General features: G+C 52.2%; 1 protein-coding gene across 4 annotated transcripts in view; it reads right to left on the minus strand.

Moving 5' to 3' along the window:
• Nucleotides 1–18,247, minus strand: part of AHCYL2 (adenosylhomocysteinase like 2) — a 132,630-nt gene that overhangs the window by 53,906 nt on the left and 60,477 nt on the right. For 3 of the 4 annotated variants that reach the window (XM_064656828.1, XM_064656830.1, XM_064656832.1), the window contains 12 exons: nucleotides 17,756–17,858; nucleotides 16,398–16,492; nucleotides 11,570–11,676; nucleotides 10,017–10,133; nucleotides 8,598–8,661; nucleotides 6,889–6,977; nucleotides 5,046–5,116; nucleotides 4,847–4,941; nucleotides 2,691–2,789; nucleotides 1,742–1,810; nucleotides 1,582–1,660; nucleotides 964–1,084 (listed from right to left, as the gene is read on the minus strand). In XM_064656828.1, the coding sequence (XP_064512898.1) occupies nucleotides 964–1,084; nucleotides 1,582–1,660; nucleotides 1,742–1,810; nucleotides 2,691–2,789; nucleotides 4,847–4,941; nucleotides 5,046–5,116; nucleotides 6,889–6,977; nucleotides 8,598–8,661; nucleotides 10,017–10,133; nucleotides 11,570–11,676; nucleotides 16,398–16,492; nucleotides 17,756–17,858 (1,109 nt within the window). Of the gene's footprint in view, nucleotides 1–963; nucleotides 1,085–1,581; nucleotides 1,661–1,741; nucleotides 1,811–2,690; nucleotides 2,790–4,846; nucleotides 4,942–5,045; nucleotides 5,117–6,888; nucleotides 6,978–8,595; nucleotides 8,662–10,016; nucleotides 10,134–11,569; nucleotides 11,677–16,397; nucleotides 16,493–17,755; nucleotides 17,859–18,247 lie in introns of all 4 variants that reach the window. The other variant, XM_064656829.1, reaches the window with a different exon arrangement.

Here is an 18,247-nt window from a genome sequence, read left to right on the forward strand (position 1 = left end):
GGTGAGTGGATGGGAAGGGAAGGGAAGCTCCCCTGCCATCGACACGGATTTTGGGAGGGGGAGAGGCCAAGGGAAGAACTGGTGGAGAAGGGATTTGGTCTTCGTTGCCTCTGAGGGCATTTCCACTCCATGGTGGAATGTTTGAGGAATGTTTGAGGGGTGTTTGAGGAATGTTTGAGGGATGTTTGAGGGGTGTTCGAGGGGTCGTGGCTCTCCCTCAATGCTGGGACCCTCCCCTGATCTTGGGTCTCTGTGTGTGGGACAAACCACACTCCCCACAAGGTTGGGCTACAACACACACCAAAACCAGGCAGAGAATTAAACCAGAGGGAAGAGAATTAAACCAGAGGGAAGAGAATTAAACCAGAGGGAATTCCTTCCACGGCCGTGCGGAAGCACCAGAATTTTGCACCTATCGGGAGCAGGGAATAAAGCTCAGGATTTGGCAGAACCCACTAAACCCCAGATTGGGAGTGCTCTGGTTCTGGAGATCTTCTCTCCAAAGACCTGCCCACCAAGAAAATGCCTTTTCCTGCAGGAAAAGGATCTGGGCTTTCCCCCCCCCAGACGAGCTGATCCGTGTTTGTGCAAAGCCATTCCATTTTCACGGTGGGAATTCACGGCAGGGTTGGCCACCAACACAAACCTGGGATGGGAAGCGACCCAGGGGCTCCTATGGAAAATTATTGTTATTATTTTTGGGAGCTGAGCCCATCGGAGCAGCAGCCCCGGGGCCAAAGCTGCTCTGTGCCAACTCATCCTCAGCCCAGCTTTAAAAATAAAGCTGTCGCTGGGCCGGTGGCATCGCTCTGGCATCTGCCACGTCTGGTGACAGCTGCTGCCACCACAAAGGGCTCCCGCCCTGCCAAGGGCCCGCGGGACGACGGGAATGAGCAGCGAGCCCGTGAGATCTCAGGGGACCGGTGGGATTAAAGGCCATGCCTCGGGGCAGGGGGGCAGCACCTGTAGTAGTTTGGTTTGAAGGGTCCGTTCTTGTTCAGCCCCAGGTACTTGGCCTGCTCGTCCGTCAGCTCCGTCAGGTGGGCGTCGAACGTCGGCAGGTGAAGGCTGGCCACGTACTCATCTGGAACACCCCACGCCCCGTCAGTGTGGCCAGGGGGACGGCCACGAGTCCCCCGGGGCCGGTGCAGAACCCCCCAGACACCTCTGGCAGGTGACACCTCACCCCTGCCTCAGAAAACACGACTCCCACCACGGAGCCCATTTCTGCAGCCAAAGCGTGGCCGCGTCCTCTGGACGGGGTTCTGCTGCTGGGGCTGCTGGGTGGTGACCACGGGAGCCCTGTGGGACAACCCCCTGCACTGGGACAACCCCCTGCACTGGGACAACCCCCTGCACTGGGACAACCCCCTGCACCGGGATGTGTCCACCTCTTTTCCCCAGGTGAGGCCAGGAAACAGCAACAAACCCAAAACCAGCGTGAAGAACCTTCTGGAAGCCCCCGAGCTCAGCAGGGAAGGGAACAAGCAAACACTGGAGCCACAATGCCCCAGCCAAATGACAATTCCCATCTGTCCCACCCCCAAACCGACGAGGAGAAGGCAGGGAGCAGGGGGTTACCCATTTTTTTAGGCAGCAAATACACGTCCTGCTTGTAGCGGCCCTCGGGAGCGTTGTAGAGCTCTATCAGAGCCAAGGCCTGCAGGGAGGAGACACCCGGGTGAGGAGCTGCTGCCCCGGGGAGCAGGAGGGGGCTCTGGGCACAGCCCACCCCACTCACCTGCGTGGTGGCCGTGATGGACAGGACGAAGGTGGGGACGGTGGAGCAGCTCAGGTTCAGCAGGCGGCCCTGGGTGTTAACAAGGAAAGCTGGGTGTTAACAAGGCACCAAACCTGGTTTGTGGCCCTACAGAAGGGACCAGAACCACTGGTGTGAGATGACCCTACTGGGATAAAAGGGTTTGTCACCTGCACTTGGATCCCAAGGTGCTGGCTGCACTTAATGAGTGCAAATCTCCCTGTGGGAGATACCCTGGAGTGGGATAAATTAAAACACGGGGGCTTTTCCAGGTCCCAGGAACTCAGGGGGGACCTTCTGGCTCTGCAAGTCCCTGCCAGGAGGGGGGAGCCGGGGGGGGTCGGGCTCTGCTGCCAGGGAACAAGGGCCAGGCCAAGGGGAAACGGCCTCAGGCTGGGCCAGGGGAGGGTCAGGTTGGATAATGGGGAAATTCCTTCCTGGAAAGGGCTGTCCAGCCCTGGCACAGCTGCCCAGGGCAGGGGGGAGTCCCCATCCCTGGAGGGACTTCAAATCCCTGTGGATGTGGCACTTGGGGACGTGGGGCAGTGGTGGCCTTGGCAGTGCTGGCAATGGTTGGACTCCATGGAGCCAGAAGCTTTTCCAACCCAAATCATTCTGTGATTCCATGAGTCCATGGGCCAAACCCTCCAGCCAGAGGAGGGACCCCTCAGCTGCTGAGGCCCAAGGTGGTGGTTTATGGATACCCTTCGGCTCCACCCCTTGCCCAGCCCTTGTTTTCCCCCTCCAGGAGTAGAGAACAGGTTGAAATTCCCACAGGGAACGGGATGAAATTCCCACAGGGAACGGGATGAAATTCCCACAGGGAACGGGATGAAATTCCCACAGGGAACGGGATGAAATTCCCACAGGGAACAGGATGAAAGTCCCACAGGGAATTCACAGCTGCAATTGCTGCAACCCTGGCACTCACCTCTGCCAGCAGGACTATCCTCTTCCCATCTGGCCAGATGACATGGTCCACTTGGGACCTGACCCTCTCCCAGGTGAGCTCAGGTGTGCGCAGGCTGGCCTGGGAACGGGGTGGGACAGTTACAGCAGCACCTCCAACCCCAAACCACAGCACAGGCACAACCAGAGGCAGCAACTCCCTGACACTGCCCTGGCTCTTTGTCTCCTTCAGGCCCAGTCGTGGTCCCAGACCAACGAAACCTTCAGGAACCGTTTTTATGATCTCAGCACATCAAAGCTGCAGCACCAAGTGTTGTTGCAGCTCTGGCTGAAGAGGATTTGTGTCCCCAGCAGGGCTCTGCATGGCTGTGGTCACTCCTTTCCAGCCCAGAAATGGCTTTAAACCCAAGGGCTTGGCTGAGGAACCTCCCCCAACCTCCAGGGAGGGCTCTCCTGCTTTTCTGCTCGTCCCTAAGCACAGATGAGCAGATTTTGGGGCTGTTTGGAAAACCACAGCAGGGATGAACACCTGGCTGGGTCTAACTGTTGTAATAACACAGAACTGGGCTGGAGAGGGGATTCAGTGACTCCCATGGGGAAGGAGTGAGGCTGGTGGACACCAGACACTGCCCTGGAGGCTGGAGCAGTTCATCCAGCTCACTGCATCCCTTGGGATCGCTGGAATGACACGGACCCGTCTGCCAGTGTCTGCTGAGGCAGGGGAGGGGTTGTCTGATCTCCTCCCAGGGGCTTCCTCAGGACAGACAGAGCTGGTGGTGGGTCCCTCAAACACCATCTCCCCAAACACCGTCACCCCAAACACCGTCACCCCAAACACCGTCACCCCAAACACCATCACCCCAAACACCATCACCCCAAACACCATCACCCCAAACACCATCTCCCAAAACACCGTCACCCCAAACACCATCACCCCAAACACCATCTCCCCAAACACCGTCACCCCAAACACCGTCACCCCAAACACCATCACCCCAAACACTGTCACCCCAAACACCGTCACCCCAAAATACCATTACCCCAAAGTGCTGCCACCTCAAAACACTGCCACCCCAAAGTACTGCCATCCCAAAACACCAAACCTCAAAGCACAGTCACTCCAAAACACCATCACCCCAAAGCAGTGTCCCCCCCAAACCACCATCACCCCAAAGTACCAAACCCAAAACCACTGTCACTCCAAAACACCATCACCCCAAAACACCAAACCTTAAAGCACTGTCACTCCCAGACACTATCACCCCAAAACAGTGTCACCCCCAAAATACCATCACTCCAAACACCATCACCCCAAAACACCAAACCCTGAAGCACCATCACCCCAAAGCACCATCACTCCAAAGCAGAGTTACCCCAAAGCACCATCACCTCAAAGCACTGCCACCCCAAAAAAACTGTCACCCCAAAGCAGTTACCACAAAGCACCATCAACCCCCAACACCAAACCTCAAAGCACAGTCACCTCAAGCCACCGTCACCCCAAAACACCGTGTCCCCAAACCACCTTCAGCCCAAACCACCCAACCTCAGAGCACAGTCACCCCAAAACACCATCCCCCAAACCACTGTGACCCCAAAGCACAGTCACCCCAAAGCACCATCCCCCAAATGCTGTGACCCCAAAGCACACTCACCCCAAAGCACCATCCCCCAAATGCTGTGACCCCAAAGCACAGTCATCCCAAAGCACCATCACCCCAACTCTGTGACCCCAAAGCACAGTGACCCCAAAGCACCATCCGCCAAACCCTGTGACCCCAAAGCACAGTCACCCCAAAGCACCATCCCCCAAACGTTGTGACCCCAAAGCACAGTCACCCCAAAGCACCATCCTCCAAATGCTGTGACTCCAAAGCACAGTCACCCCAAAGCACCATCCCCCAAATGCTGTGACTCCAAAGCACAGTCATCCCAAAGCACCATCCCCCAAACCACTGTGACCCCAAAGCACCATCCCCCAAATGCTGTGACCCCAAAGCACAGTCATCCCAAACCACCATCACCCCAAACACTGTGAACCCAAAGCACAGTCACCCCAAAGCACCATCCCCCAAACGTTGTGACCCCAAATCACAGTCACCCCAAAGCACCATCCCCCAAATGCTGTGACCCCAAAGCACCACCCCCCAAACCCCCCAGCCCCGACCCCACACGCACCACGTCGATCTCGGTGTTGGAGTGCCCCATGTTGCACACGATGCAGCTGTTCTTCATCCTGTCCAGGTGCTCCCTGGTCACCACGTTCTTGTTCCCTGCCAGACACCGAGACCCGGGGTCAAACCCCAGCTCCCCTTCCCCTTTTGGGAAGGGCTGGGGGTGGTTTTTGGGGTGGGGTCCCCGGTTTCCCCCTCGGTACCCGTGCAGGTGATGACGATGTCGACCTGTCTGATGACCTCGTTGAGCTTCACCAGCCGGAACCCGTCCATGCTGGGGGGGAGAGAAGGGGATGAGAAGCAGCAGAAACATGCCAAAAATAGGGAAAAAAAAGGGATTTTCAGGCACTAATTATAACTTTCTAACGCCAGACTGGAAAACAGGGCGGCAGCACCCGAAGGGCCACGGACCCTGAGCCGTTTTGGGAGTTTCTGAAGGATTTGGGACTGTTGTGGGAAGAAGTGAAAAAGAGATTTTTGGGGTTTCGTGTTTTCTGGCAAGGTCTTCTCGCCTGCAAACCTCAGTTCTCAATCCAGACAGGTTTTTTTAAAAGCTGCTCCTCCTGCAAAGCACATCCAGGAGCTGCAGAATCCGTGTCGGTGCGGATTTGGATCATCCCAAAAAAGCGCCCCAGCCCTGCAGATGTCTCTCCTGAACCCCGAAATCCACATTTAGGCACCTACAGAGCCTTCAGAAGTGCTGAGTCTTCCCTGCCTTCAGCAGCAAGGTGTGTTTGGATAACAGGGGCAGGATGTTTTTTTGGGATCTGTTGACAGTCCTCCCCAGAGCTCATTTCTGAGACTCTCAGAAGCTGCAAAATCAGAGTTACTATAAAAAAAGCCTTTTTTTTTTTTTTTTTTTAATTGCCGTATGTCCCATTTACTGAGGCTTTTTTTCCCCCCACTGCAAACTCCTTCCTAGAGGGGCCACACACTGGGGACAACCAAATTCCCAGTTAAGGCTGGGGGTGCTGGATGTGCCCCTCCTGAAGGTCGCAGAGGAACCCAAAGTTCATCAGCTCAGCTAATTAAGCAGAGCTCGTTAGTTCTCTCCCCACAACAACCCCATGGCCAGGAAAAGGCTGAGGGTTTGATGAGGCTCTGGGTGTTTTGGGGACTCTGCTTTCCCAGTGATGCCCCATCCCACACCTTGGGATGTGGGAGCTCCAGACCAGCCTGTCCCTGGAGGACACGAGGCCGGCGGGTGCTCGGCCCCGTGTGGGGTCCTGGTGAGGGGTTTGTGAGGGGTCACAGAACCAAAACAGCCCTTGGGGAGGTGTGTGCAGGGCACTGGGAATCCCGTGTTGGCATTCCAAAGGGCACAGCTCGTTCCCAACACCCCCCCAGTCCGTGTCACTGCCCTCTGGGCTCTGTGGTTGTGGTTGCACCCCCCGGCACGTGGGATATGGATAAACCAGGGGATGCTTTAACCAGAACCCTTCTCTGCCTTAGGACGGAGCCGTGGGTCCCTCCAGGGTGCAGAGAATCCCTGGGCACCTCCCCAGCGTCCCTTTGGGAAGGGATCTCTGCCCAGTGGCTTCTGGACAGGGTTTTCCTGGGAATCATAGAATCATAGAATAGATTAGGTTGGAAAAGACCTCCAAGATCATCAAGTCCAACCCCTTGATCCAACTCCAATTCCTATATCATGGCACTAAGGGCCACGTCCAATCTCTTTTTAAAAACCTCCAGGGCTGGTGAATCCCCCACCTCTCTGGGTAGGCCGTTCCAATGCCTGATAACCCTCTCTGTAAAGAATTTCTTCCTAACATCCAACCTAAACCTCCCCTGGCAGAGCTTGAGCCCATGCCCCCTTGTCCTATTGTTGGTTGCCTGGGAGAAGAGACCAACCCCCGCCTGGCTATAACCTCCCTTCAGGGAGTTGAAGAGAGTGATGAGGTCGCCTCTGAGCCTTCTCTTCTCCAGACTAAACAACCCCAGCTCCCTCAGCCTCTCCTCATGGGAATTGTGCTCCAGTCCCTTCACCAGCCTCGTTGCTCTTCTCTGGAAAAGCACTCCCAGCCCGGGCGGGGTGCGAGCCCTTACCAGGCCTGGAGGGCACAGATGGGGTCGATCTCCGTCACGTACACGATGGAGCCCATGGCCTTCAGAGCAGCACAGCAGCCCTTCCCCACCTGGGAAACAGGGACAAAGGGGAGCAGGAGGGAGGTGTCGAGACACTCCAGGAGTATTCCCAAGGAGGGACAACTCTGGGAGACTCTTCTGTCCCCCCCGGAGCCCTCTGGAACCCTCCGGGGGGCAGATGCTCAATTTTTGGGGCACGGATTTGGGGTCACCCCAGGCCTGGTTCAGGCCCAGCTCTGAGCAGAGGCACCAAAAGATCTCCACGTGCCGCTGGTTTTGGGAGTTTATTCCCCCACAACTTCCCAGGATCCCAAACACACCAACGGGAGAGTCCAGAAGGGCCAGGGAGGGTTGGAGAGCCCCTTGTGACCTTTGCCCCACTCAGGGTCATATACATTCATACATTTATATATTTATACACAAATTTGAATAAATTTTATGTGTATTTTTATACAATTGTACACAAATCAATATATCTTTACATACAAATTTATATAAATGTAAGTATGTTTATACTCAAATTTATATAAATTTAATATATATTTATATACAAATCCATATAAATTTATGCATATTTCTATATTTTATAGATTTATATACAAATTTGTATCATTTTATGTATATTTATATACAATTGTATATAAATCAATACATCTTTATATACAAATTTATATAAATATATGTATGTTTATACTCAAGTTTATATGAATTTAATATATTTGTATAAAAATCCACATAAATTTAATATATTTATATATACATTGATAAGTTTATATATTTATATACAAATCTGAATAAATTTTATGTGTATTTTTATACAGTTGTATATAAATCAATATATCTTTATATAAAAATTTATATAAATGTAAGTATGTTTATACTCAAATTTATATGAATTTAATATGTATTTATATACAAATCCATTTAAACTGGGATTTGTAAATATTATATAAATATTATATAAATATTAATATATTTATATATACATTGATGTTTCTATATTTATATACAAATTTGAATAAATTTTATGTGTGTTTTTATACAATTGTATATAAATCAACATATCTCTATATACAAATTTATATAAATTTATGTATGTTTACACTCAAATTTATATAAATTTCATGTATGTTTATATAAGATATAAATGAATAACTTCTCTTCCTTGACCACACATCAACATGCAACGCTGTGCAGAACCTCTGAATATTGTAATATTATATTAAATATAATATATATAATATATATAATATATATAATATATATAATATATATAATATATATAATATATATAATATATATAATATATATAATATTTGTAATATTTGTAATATATAATATATATAATAGATATTAATATAATTATTAAATATATATTAAATATAATATATAATATAAAAGATACATCCCTGTGTGATGTATTAATCCCTGGATATGCCAATATTTAGACATTAAGGATACCCTGAATATTCTGAATATTTAATCCTCGTGCCAGTCAAGATCCAGCTTTGGCATCTCCTCAATAATAAAGAAATACACTGGCAATTAGGAAAACCTTTGGTTTTTGGCCAACCCCTCAGGTTTGAAGGTGCAGGTGCAGACAAATCCCCGAGGATGGAAAAATCCAAGTGCCAAGGATTCCTCCCCCCTGGAAAACGGGCCCCTCTTACCTCCCCATAGCCACAAACCACCACCTGCTTCCCTCCAAACATCATGTCCGTCGTCCTCTTAAGGCTGAGGGAGGAGAAAAAACCACACTTAAAACCAGCCCTAAGAGCTAATCCCGGGATTAGCTGCTGCTCCTCCCCAACCCCATGGCTGGGGCCTGCACCCCTGAGAATTTTGGGGGCAGAGGAGACCCCAAACCCACCTAAAACCTGACTTTTCAAACTGACTTTTCCCAGCAAGACGCAACAAACAGGACCCAGTTTGGGTTTGGAGCCCTTTTTCTGTTGCTCGTTATTTGCTGACCCCTTGTTTTGCCACTCCTGAAATACTGAAAACCTTCGGTAAAAACACGTTTTTCTTCATTTTTGTGGCTCAAAATCCCACACAGAGCAGCACAGAGGCAGCAGGGAAGTGGTAACTCACTGCCAGGATCCCAGTGCTTCCCACAAATGAAGCTCCCCCTTCCACTCCCTTTCCTTCTGGTTTCTCCCTAAGAGTGTCCTACATTCCAGGCTATTTTTAGCACAGGAGTAAATAGGTTAGCAGTGCAGGGAAGGTGAAATTCCCTCACTTTTCCGAGACAATTTGGATAAAACCCACAGCAGATTTAATTGCACCTCTGCTCACGCCTCCCTTGACCCAGTTTTAGACACCTGGGCCAGACTTAACCCAAATCCCAACTCACCCCTCAAGGGGTTGCTGTAGAATCCCAGGATATTTTGGGTGGGAAGGGGCCTTAAAGCCCATCCAGTGCCACCCCTGCCATGGGCAGGGACACCTCCCACTGTCCCAGGTTGCTCCAACCTGGCCTTGGACACTTCCAGGGATCCAGGGGCAGCCACAGCTTCTCTGGGCAACCCATTCCCATGTTTTACCACCCTCATTTCCCCCATTATTGCTTCCAGTGCCTTGGAAAACACTGCTCCACGTTACAGCTTCCAGTGCCTTGGAAAACACTGCTCCATGTTCCAGCTTTATGGATTGTTCATGGAATATGTCCCAGCAGAACTGCAGGAACAAAACTTGTCCTGACCTCGCTTGGCTCCGACAGAACTCGGCGGTGGAAGAGGCGAGGACACAGACACCCAATTCCACCAAAATAAAGGGAATAAAGAGGTGGAGAGAGCAAAAAAAAAACCAAAAAAACAAAAAAGATCCCTGAGGATAAAAAAAGGGAAACTAGAAAGGCAAAGAAGGTGGTGAGGAAGCTGCTGCTCCACTCACACCCCCCACGGACACAGGCGGCTTTTGTCCCGACCCAAAAAGGGAAAGAGCCACATGTGAGGAATTCTGAAGCAGAGCACAGGTAATGAAGGGTCTTTGTTCTGCTCTCCCACACCAGCTGGGCTCAAAGGAGCTGAGTGGCAGCAGGGCAGGGCCGTGGGCACCATTCCCTGTGGGATGGGATGTCCCGTACGCACCCGTCCAGGATGGACTCCCGGCAGCAGTACAGGTTGTCAAACTTCTGCTTCGTCACCGAGTCGTTGACGTTCATGGCTGGGACACAGAGCTTGCCTGCCTTGGACAGCTGGTACAGCCTGCATGGATATGGGAAAACATGGCCTCAGGGGGAAAACATTCCGCTGGGAAAACACGGCTTCAGGGGGAAAACATTCCCCTGGGAAAACACGGCCTCAGGGGGAAAACATTCCCCTGCGCTCTGCTGGGGGGTTTGGGTGGGAAGGGACTTAAAGAGCATCTCATTCCACCCCTGCCATAGGCAGGGACACCTCCCACTAGCCCAGGTTGCTCCAGCCTGGCCTTGGACACTTCCAGGGATCCAGGGGCAGCCACAGCTTCTCTGGGCAACCTGGGCCAGGGCCTGCCCACCCTCCCAGACAGCAATTCCTTCCCAATATCTCATCTAAACATATTCTCTGTCACTTTGAAGCCATTCCCTGTGTCCTGTCCCTCCATCCCTTATCCCCAGTCCCTTCTCCAGCTCTCCTGGAGCCCCTTTAGGCCCTGCAAGGGGCTCTCAGCTCTCCCTGGAGCCTTCTCTTCTCCAGGGGAACCCCCCCAGCTCTCCACCATCAACCTGCCCTCCTAATTCCAAGCATGGACTTGACTCCCAGCAGCAGCAAAACCACTAAAAATGAATCCAAACACGTCACTGGGGCTTCAAAGAGCATCTGAAAATGTCCCTGCTCCAGCCCATGGGAAGAAGAACATGCTTGGAAATGTCTTTTGCCCATATTGGGAATGATTCCAGATACTAAAAATACCATCAGTCCTTTTCCTGACCCCACTGGTTGCAGACCTGAATCCACTTCCCTCTTTCAATATTTCATTTCCCCGTTTCAAGGGCTGCCTGAACCTCTGGCCAAGCTCTCAGGCAGCTCCAAGAGCTGCAGCCAAACCTTTCTCCCTGCAAAAACAGGGCAAAAAGCAGAGGCTGCTGCTCTTCCCCCCAGTTCCCTGTTTTCTGGCACCTGTGACAGGATTAACTCCCCTGGGAAAGCCACTTCTCCCACCACACCTCTGCTCCTGCCATGGACTGATGGGTTTCACTGAGTCATCTCTGAGGTCCTCCCTTTGTGGGACCCCACCCCGACTGGAGGACCAGTTCCTCTTCCCAAATCTCACTTCTTCCCAGAGATTTAGGTCAGGACTACACTTCTGGCTTTGCCCTCAGCCCTTCCTCCTCCCTCCCCAAAACGAGCTGAGGAACCATTCCTCCCACTTCCCAGGGGGAAAACAAGGCCTGGTGCACCTTCCCACCCACCCAGCGCCCGGGAGGTGCTTCTGCTCCCACCCTGGAGTTCAGAGCAGCAGCTCCAAGCGGGAACTGAGGAGGGATTTCAAACAGCTCTCCTGGAAAGCCAAGCCCAGGCTGAAGGAAAAGCTCAGCCCACGTGTTGGGGGTTCTCCCCTCAGGTGAGCTGGGGTGTCTCCTGGCACGGGGGCCTTTGGCACCAGCACCCTGAGGTGTTTCTGTCCCAAATTCTCCTGCCAGCCCAGCCCATCCCGTTACCTGTGGACTCCTGTCACACTCTCCTCCACTATCCCCTTGATCTTCTTAAACATGTTGGGATATTTCTTGTAGATCCAGTGAGTGAGATCTCCCCCATCATCCAGGATCTGGAAAGGAAACAACCCCAGTCAGTGCTCTGAGGGTCCAGTGAGGCCTCCAGAACCCAGAGAGGTACCAGGGATAAATCATTCCATGTTCTGGCACCTCAAACCCCACAGTGTGAGCCAGGTGGGAACACTCTGGTTGAGCATTCCAAGCAGGAATGATGCTTCATCAATAATGTCCTGGAGAGGCAACAGGTCAGACAAACACAGCAAACCTTGGTGTTAACGAAGAGAACTGAGGAATTATGGAAAGTGGCTGTGCAGGCTCCTCTCTCCCTGTCTCCCAGAAGCACAGATGGAAAAACCTCTGAACTGGGCAGAGTCATCAGCTCTTCTGACGTGACTGGGAATGGAGGAGGAGGAGGACGGAGAAAGAGCAGGATGCAAAAGGAGGAGGGTGAAGTGCCAGGGAACTGTGCTGACCCGACTGGCTGAGAGCTCATCACCCCAGGGCATGACTATCATCATCACCATCCTCCTCACAGTCACTGCCATCATCATCATCATCACCACCACCACCACCACCACCATCACCCTTTTTGCATGTTCCTCACTCCCACACCAAAGAATTCTGCCTGCATCACCATCATCCTCCTCTTCCTCTGTGCATGTTCCCTACACTAACATCAGACCTTATCATCATTATCCTCCTCATCCCCTTCTTTGCCTGTTCCCTACAGCTCCTGGTGTGGCCCAGGGGTGCCCTAAAATCCACGTGCCAACCCTGGGCAGAAGGACCTCCACTCGTTGGTCACTGGTGGAGCTCGGCTGGGCCCCTCCTGCTGAGGGTCTGCAGCTTTCCCAGGAAAAATGAACACTCCCACACGTGGCAGAAGCCCCATTTGGGCACAAAGGTGACATTCCTGAGCTTTGCCATGACACAACGTGGTGGCTTCTCACCCATGGACAGAGAGTTCCTTGGAAATATTATGTATTTTCACCACCTTTTCCTCTCAGAATGGCTGGATTTTACCACTGATGTGCAGCAGCTGCTCCTCCAGAATGTCTGGGAAGCACAGGCAGAATGTTTAGGAGCATCCATGCAGATCCAGCTCTTGAGTGTCCGGGGCATTCCCAGCTCCACGTTCCATCCCCAGGGAAGCAGAGGCAGGCAAGGGTTAAGTGGGCTGGGCAGCTCTGCTGGGCCAGCCCAGGTAGGAATCCAGCAGCCTGGAACTGAGCAGCCTGGCTCCCAGGACATCTCCATTTCATTAATCCCCATTTAATAGGGCACATAATCCTCTTCTAAGAGAGAATTCTGGGAGCTGGAAGTTTCCTCTTTCCTGGGAGAGCAGGGGATGTAAAACCCCCAAGCTGAATCCACGGGGGAACCGGTTTTGAGGGAAGGTCACCTCTGTGTGGCAGCCCTGACCATCCAGCAGCACAGCCCCACATTCCTGCAGTTTTCCCAGCTTTATGCAGGTTGTTTGCCCTCATTCCCGTTCTTCCAGGCAGTTTTATTTTTTTGGAGGGGAAAAAAGCCTTTATTTGAGGTGCAGATGATTTCTCCAGCAGAAAAGCAGCTCTTCCAGGTGGGAACCTTGGTGGGTGTTTCTCTCTCCAAGCAGAACAAATTCCCATTGCTGTCCCTTCACCCTCCCTCAGCCCTTCCATCTCCTGTTTCCTCCCAACAGAAAAATCTCTGGCTCTTCCAGGAAAGAAACTGGTGTCTCCAGGTGCCATTTCACCACCCCTTAAACCCACCCAAGGCCCCGTTACCACCTCGTCTCCCCCTGTTCCCTTCCCAGCTTCCCAAACCACAGCACGTGGCTGATCCTGCCCAAACCAAGTGGATTAAAACTGCCCAGGATTAGCTCAGCAACGTGCCTGAAAACAATTTGCTGCAGAAAATGAGTGAGGAAAACACAAGGAGATGGCAGGAGGGAGTGGGGGGAGATGGCACCAAAATCCCCCCGGAGGCAGCGCAGTCCTGGATCAGGGAACCAACCTCCCAGTGCTGCAGATTCTGTATTTTTCAGGAAAAAAGAACTCCTCTCTGAGCCATTCCTGTCCAGACAGAGCTCCACTCTAAAGGTCTGGATTCCCAGAGCCCTCCTCTGAAGGTCAGGATTCCCAGAGCTCTCCTCTGAAGGTCTGGATTCCCAAAGCCCCACTGTGAAAGCCTGTGATTCCCAGAGCACTCCTCCTGAAGGTCAGCATTCCCAAAACCCTGATTCCCTGAAGTTCAGGAATCCCAGAGCCATTCCATGAAGGTCTTTGATTCCCAGAGCCATCCTCTGAAGGTCTGGATTTCCAAAACCCTCCTCTGAAGGTCAGAATTTCTGGGTGGGGAGGCCCTGGCCCAGGTTGCCCAGAGAAGCTGTGGCTGCCCCTGGATCCCTGGGAGTGTCCAAGGCCAGGTTGGGATAGCAGAAGGTGTCCCTGCCCATGGCAGGGGTGGCACTGGATGGTCTTGAAGGTCCCTTCCCACCCAAACCATCCTGTTTCCATGGTTCCACACCTCTCACACCTGTTCTTCACCCTGTTTCCAGTGTCCCATTCCTTATCTCTAAAACCACGGATCTCTGAAGTCCAGCGTGCAAATCTCTGGGAACAGCTCCGAGGCACTTGGTGCTCCCCTCAGTTATCCCTGTGCTCCAGAAGCAGCTCTGGAAACAGTTCTGATGGCTGGAGACACGTGAAGGGCTCTGAGCAGATCCTGGGAAAGCAAAACGTGCGTTTTCCGGAACGCTGAGTTGTTCAAACAGCGACGTTTTGGATGGGAAGTGATTCCTCAAAGACAGTCTAGACTCCGACTCAGAGCTTGGGGGTGGATTTTTTTGACATTCCCTGTTCTTCTCAAAGGTGACAGCGAGGGAATGAACAGGTTTGGCTGGAAGGAACAAAAATCCCACCTCAAAGGAGCCGATACCGGCAAAAAACCAACCCGGAGCCGCATTTATCTGCCACCTTCCACTGCTTCCCACCTAATTTAGATCACAAGCTCCAGGGCTCTAAAGCTTTGGGGAAACATGATGAAAACAGCACATTTGACAGCTGAAAATTATTCCACTCACGTAGTCCCAGGTTCTCTGTTTTCCCTGGAAACAAGGGCAGGATAAAGCAGCGGAGCAGAGTTGGGTCACCTGAGGTTTTGTGCTCCTGCAGTAAGAGCAGGTTCAAAGTGTGGAAATCACCTGGAAATCTGAGTGTTGTTCTGGAACAGAGGCTTTGCTTAAGTAAGAAAAATCCCATCAACCAAAGGTGAGAATTTAATGGCGAAAAGGATGAAACCTCGTCTCAAAAAATACTGATTTTGAGCCATTTTCGGTGGGTGCAATAAATGAGTTCGGTTTAAACCGCAGCAAGACACTCTGGAATCAAACTAAGCACCCAGAAAACTTTGCACTAAGGCAGCTGTGCTAATTTACAAAGGAGTTCAACAAAACCTTGCTTGGTGGGCAAGACCCAGAAGCCATTTAACCCACCCTCTCCCCGACCCCCCAGCTGGGAGAGCGGGAGAAGTTCATTTCCCACAGGACACAGCTCATTGCAAAGCACTTGGAAGGTAAGGGAGGTGCTGGCACTGAGCTTTGAGTGCTAAGTCAGGTCTAAATTAACAAGGAAAACACCAGGCAGCACTAAACCTGCCTTCTTTTCCTCCTTCTCCTGCTGGCCCTGCACGGGTCCATCCCCAGAGTCACCCCCTGTGCCCCAGAGGATCATCCAAACCCTCCTGGAGCTCTGGCAGCCTTGGGGCTGTGCCCACTGCCCTGGGGAGCCTGGTCAGTGCCCAACCACCCTCTGGGGGAAGAACCTTGTCCTGAGATCCACCCTGACCCTGCCCTGACACAGCTCCAGCCCTTCCCTGGGTGCTGTCCCTGGTCCCCCCAGAGCAGAGCTCAGTCCCTGCCCCTCCCCTTCCTACAGAAAATAATCCAAATGGCTCCAAACCTGCTTCCCATGGCACCCAAACTGTTCTAAGATAACCCCTACAGATACATATATTTATAAACACCTCAATCCCAGGGGGATCCAGGACTGGGGTGCCCCCATCCCCAAAGCCATGAAGGGTGTCCCCAAAAGCTCTGGAAGGGTCTGGGAAAGGAACACCCCCATCCCTGGGGGGTTTGAGACTGGGATACCCCCATTCCCGAGGTCCTGAGGGATGGGGACAAGGACACCCCCATCCCAGGGGGATCCAGGACTGGGGTACCTCCATTCCCAAATCCCAGAGGGGTTGGGACACCCCCATCCCCAAAGCCCTGAGGGGTCTGGGACAGGGGCACCCCCATCCCTGGGGGGTTTGAGACTGGGATACCCTCATTCCCAAAGTCCCTGGGAGTCCAGGACCAGGAACCTCCATCCCCGGGGAGCCTGGGACAGGGACACCCCCATCCCCAAGGTCCCTGGGGGTCCAGGAGTAGGAACCTCCATCCCCGGGGACTCTGGGACAGGGACATCCCCATCCCTGGGGGGTTTGAGACTGGGATATCCCCATTCCCAAGGTCCCTGGGGGTCCAGGACCATGAACCTCAATCCCTGGGGAGTCTGGGACAGGGGCACCCCTATCCTTAGGGGGTTTGAGACTGGGATACCCCAATTCCCAAGGTCCCTGGGGGTCCAGGAGCAGGAACCTCCATCCCTGGGGACTCTGGGACAGGGACACCCCCATCCCCAAAGCCCTGAGGTCACTCAGAGTCAGTTCACTCTCATCCACCCCGAGGGACCCACAAACCAGAGCTGGGCCCCCCCAGCTGTGACCCCACAGTCACCCCACTCACCATGTTGGGCTGCCAGCCCTCCACGTTGACACAGCGGTCGATGCACCACCAGAAATCATCCTCAGACTCTCCCTTCCAGGCAAAGACAGGGAAACCTGGCACAGAGAGAGGGAGATGTGCCAGCACGGCCTTGGCAAATCCCGCGGGATCGGCCCTTCCCACAGCCCCGCTCCCCACACCGCCACGGTCCTGGCTGAGCTTTCCACATCCCCCTTCCAGGAGAAGCTTTGGACACACACACTGAATGCACACACTGAAGGTAGCACTGGGAGTTGGCTTCAGCCTTCCTCACTTCCTCCTCTCCCTCAGGAAAGAGCTGCACCCCCCACCAGGCCAGAGGCCGACACGCTCCAAACGATAATATTTATTTCCAAAACGAAGGTTTCCCCGAAAATTAGGTGTCCTACCCGCTTGTTAGGCATGTCAGCCCACTAATTTATTAATGAATTAATGATTTATTTGGATATATTCTGATTTATGAGCAATCAGGACTAAGCTTCAGGGAGTGAGACCTTGTAACGGGCAAGATGGTGGGTTTGGCTTCTGGGTCTTCCAGGTCTCAGGGTCAAACTCTTGGCCTTACCCAGGTTAAAACCCCTGGTCTCATCCAGGTAAATCCCCTGAGCTTATCCAGGTAAAACCCCTGGCCTTACCTAGGTAAAATTCCAGACCTTACCCAGGTAAAATTCCAGACCTTACCCAGGTAAAACCCCTGAGCTCACCCAGGTAAAATTCCAGACCTTACCCAGGTAAAATTCCAGACCTTACCCAGGTAAAACCCCTGATCTTACCCAGGTAAAACCTCTGGCCTTACCCAGGAAAAATTCCAGACTTTACCCAGGTAAAATTCCAGACCTTACCCAGGTAAAACCCCTGACCTCACCCAGGTAAAACTCCTAAGCTCACCGAGGTAAAATTCCAGACCTTACCCAGGTAAAACCTGTTTTCAGTCTCCCAGGTGAGCACCAACACGCTCAGCTTCTTTTTTAAGAATCATTTCCCCCCTCAAAGTCTCTCTTTCGCCCCTTTTAGCCAAAGTTCTGACTCAAATTTACAGCATTTAAATCAAATTTAGCTCTGTTTCTCTTAACAAAATAACTCCCAGCTTCAGGGAGCCCACTCAGCTCGTTAAGGGCATCACCATTATTTTGTACCACGTCCTTTTATCCTCCAGATTAAAACCATTCCAAGGTTTCCAGAGCACTGGAAGGGATGGATCGTGTGCCGTTACCTCGTACGGGTTTATTCTGAACCAAAAATAATTAAGGGGAAAAAAACTCTAAGAGGTGAAAAATGAGATAAAAACAAGGAAAACCTCTATAAAAGTCAGGAGTAACGAGGAGGGAGGTGTTTCCTACCACTCTCAGCGAGGGCAGCAGCCACTTCGTTGAGGGTGGAGTAGATGTTGCAGGCGGCCCATCGGCACTGGGCACCCAACGCTCCCAGAGTCTCCATCAGCACCTGGGAACCAAAAACCACCGGGAAGATCAACACAAGGAGCAACACACAGCTGGGGGGTTTGTTTGCTGTTCATGGGAAAGCTTCTGGGGGGGTCTCTGAAGCTGGTTTTAAGCTTCAAGGCCAGGCTGGACGGGGCTTGGAGCAACCTGGGACAGCGGGAGGTGTCACTGGACGGGCTTTAAGGTCCTTTCCCACCCAAACCATTCCATGGTTTTATGATTTTTGGGGGCCTCTGAAGCGGGTTTTAAGCTTCAAGGTCAGGTTGAACAAGGCTTTGAGCAACTTGGTCTAGTGGAAGGTGTCCCTGCCCATGGCAGGGGGTGGAACTGGATGGGCTTTAAGGCCCCTTCCAGCTCAAATCATTCCAGGATTCAGTGATTCTCTGGGAC

Source organism: Pseudopipra pipra, chromosome 5, assembly GCF_036250125.1.
Source record: "Pseudopipra pipra isolate bDixPip1 chromosome 5, bDixPip1.hap1, whole genome shotgun sequence".
Lineage (NCBI taxonomy): Eukaryota > Metazoa > Chordata > Aves > Passeriformes > Pipridae > Pseudopipra > Pseudopipra pipra.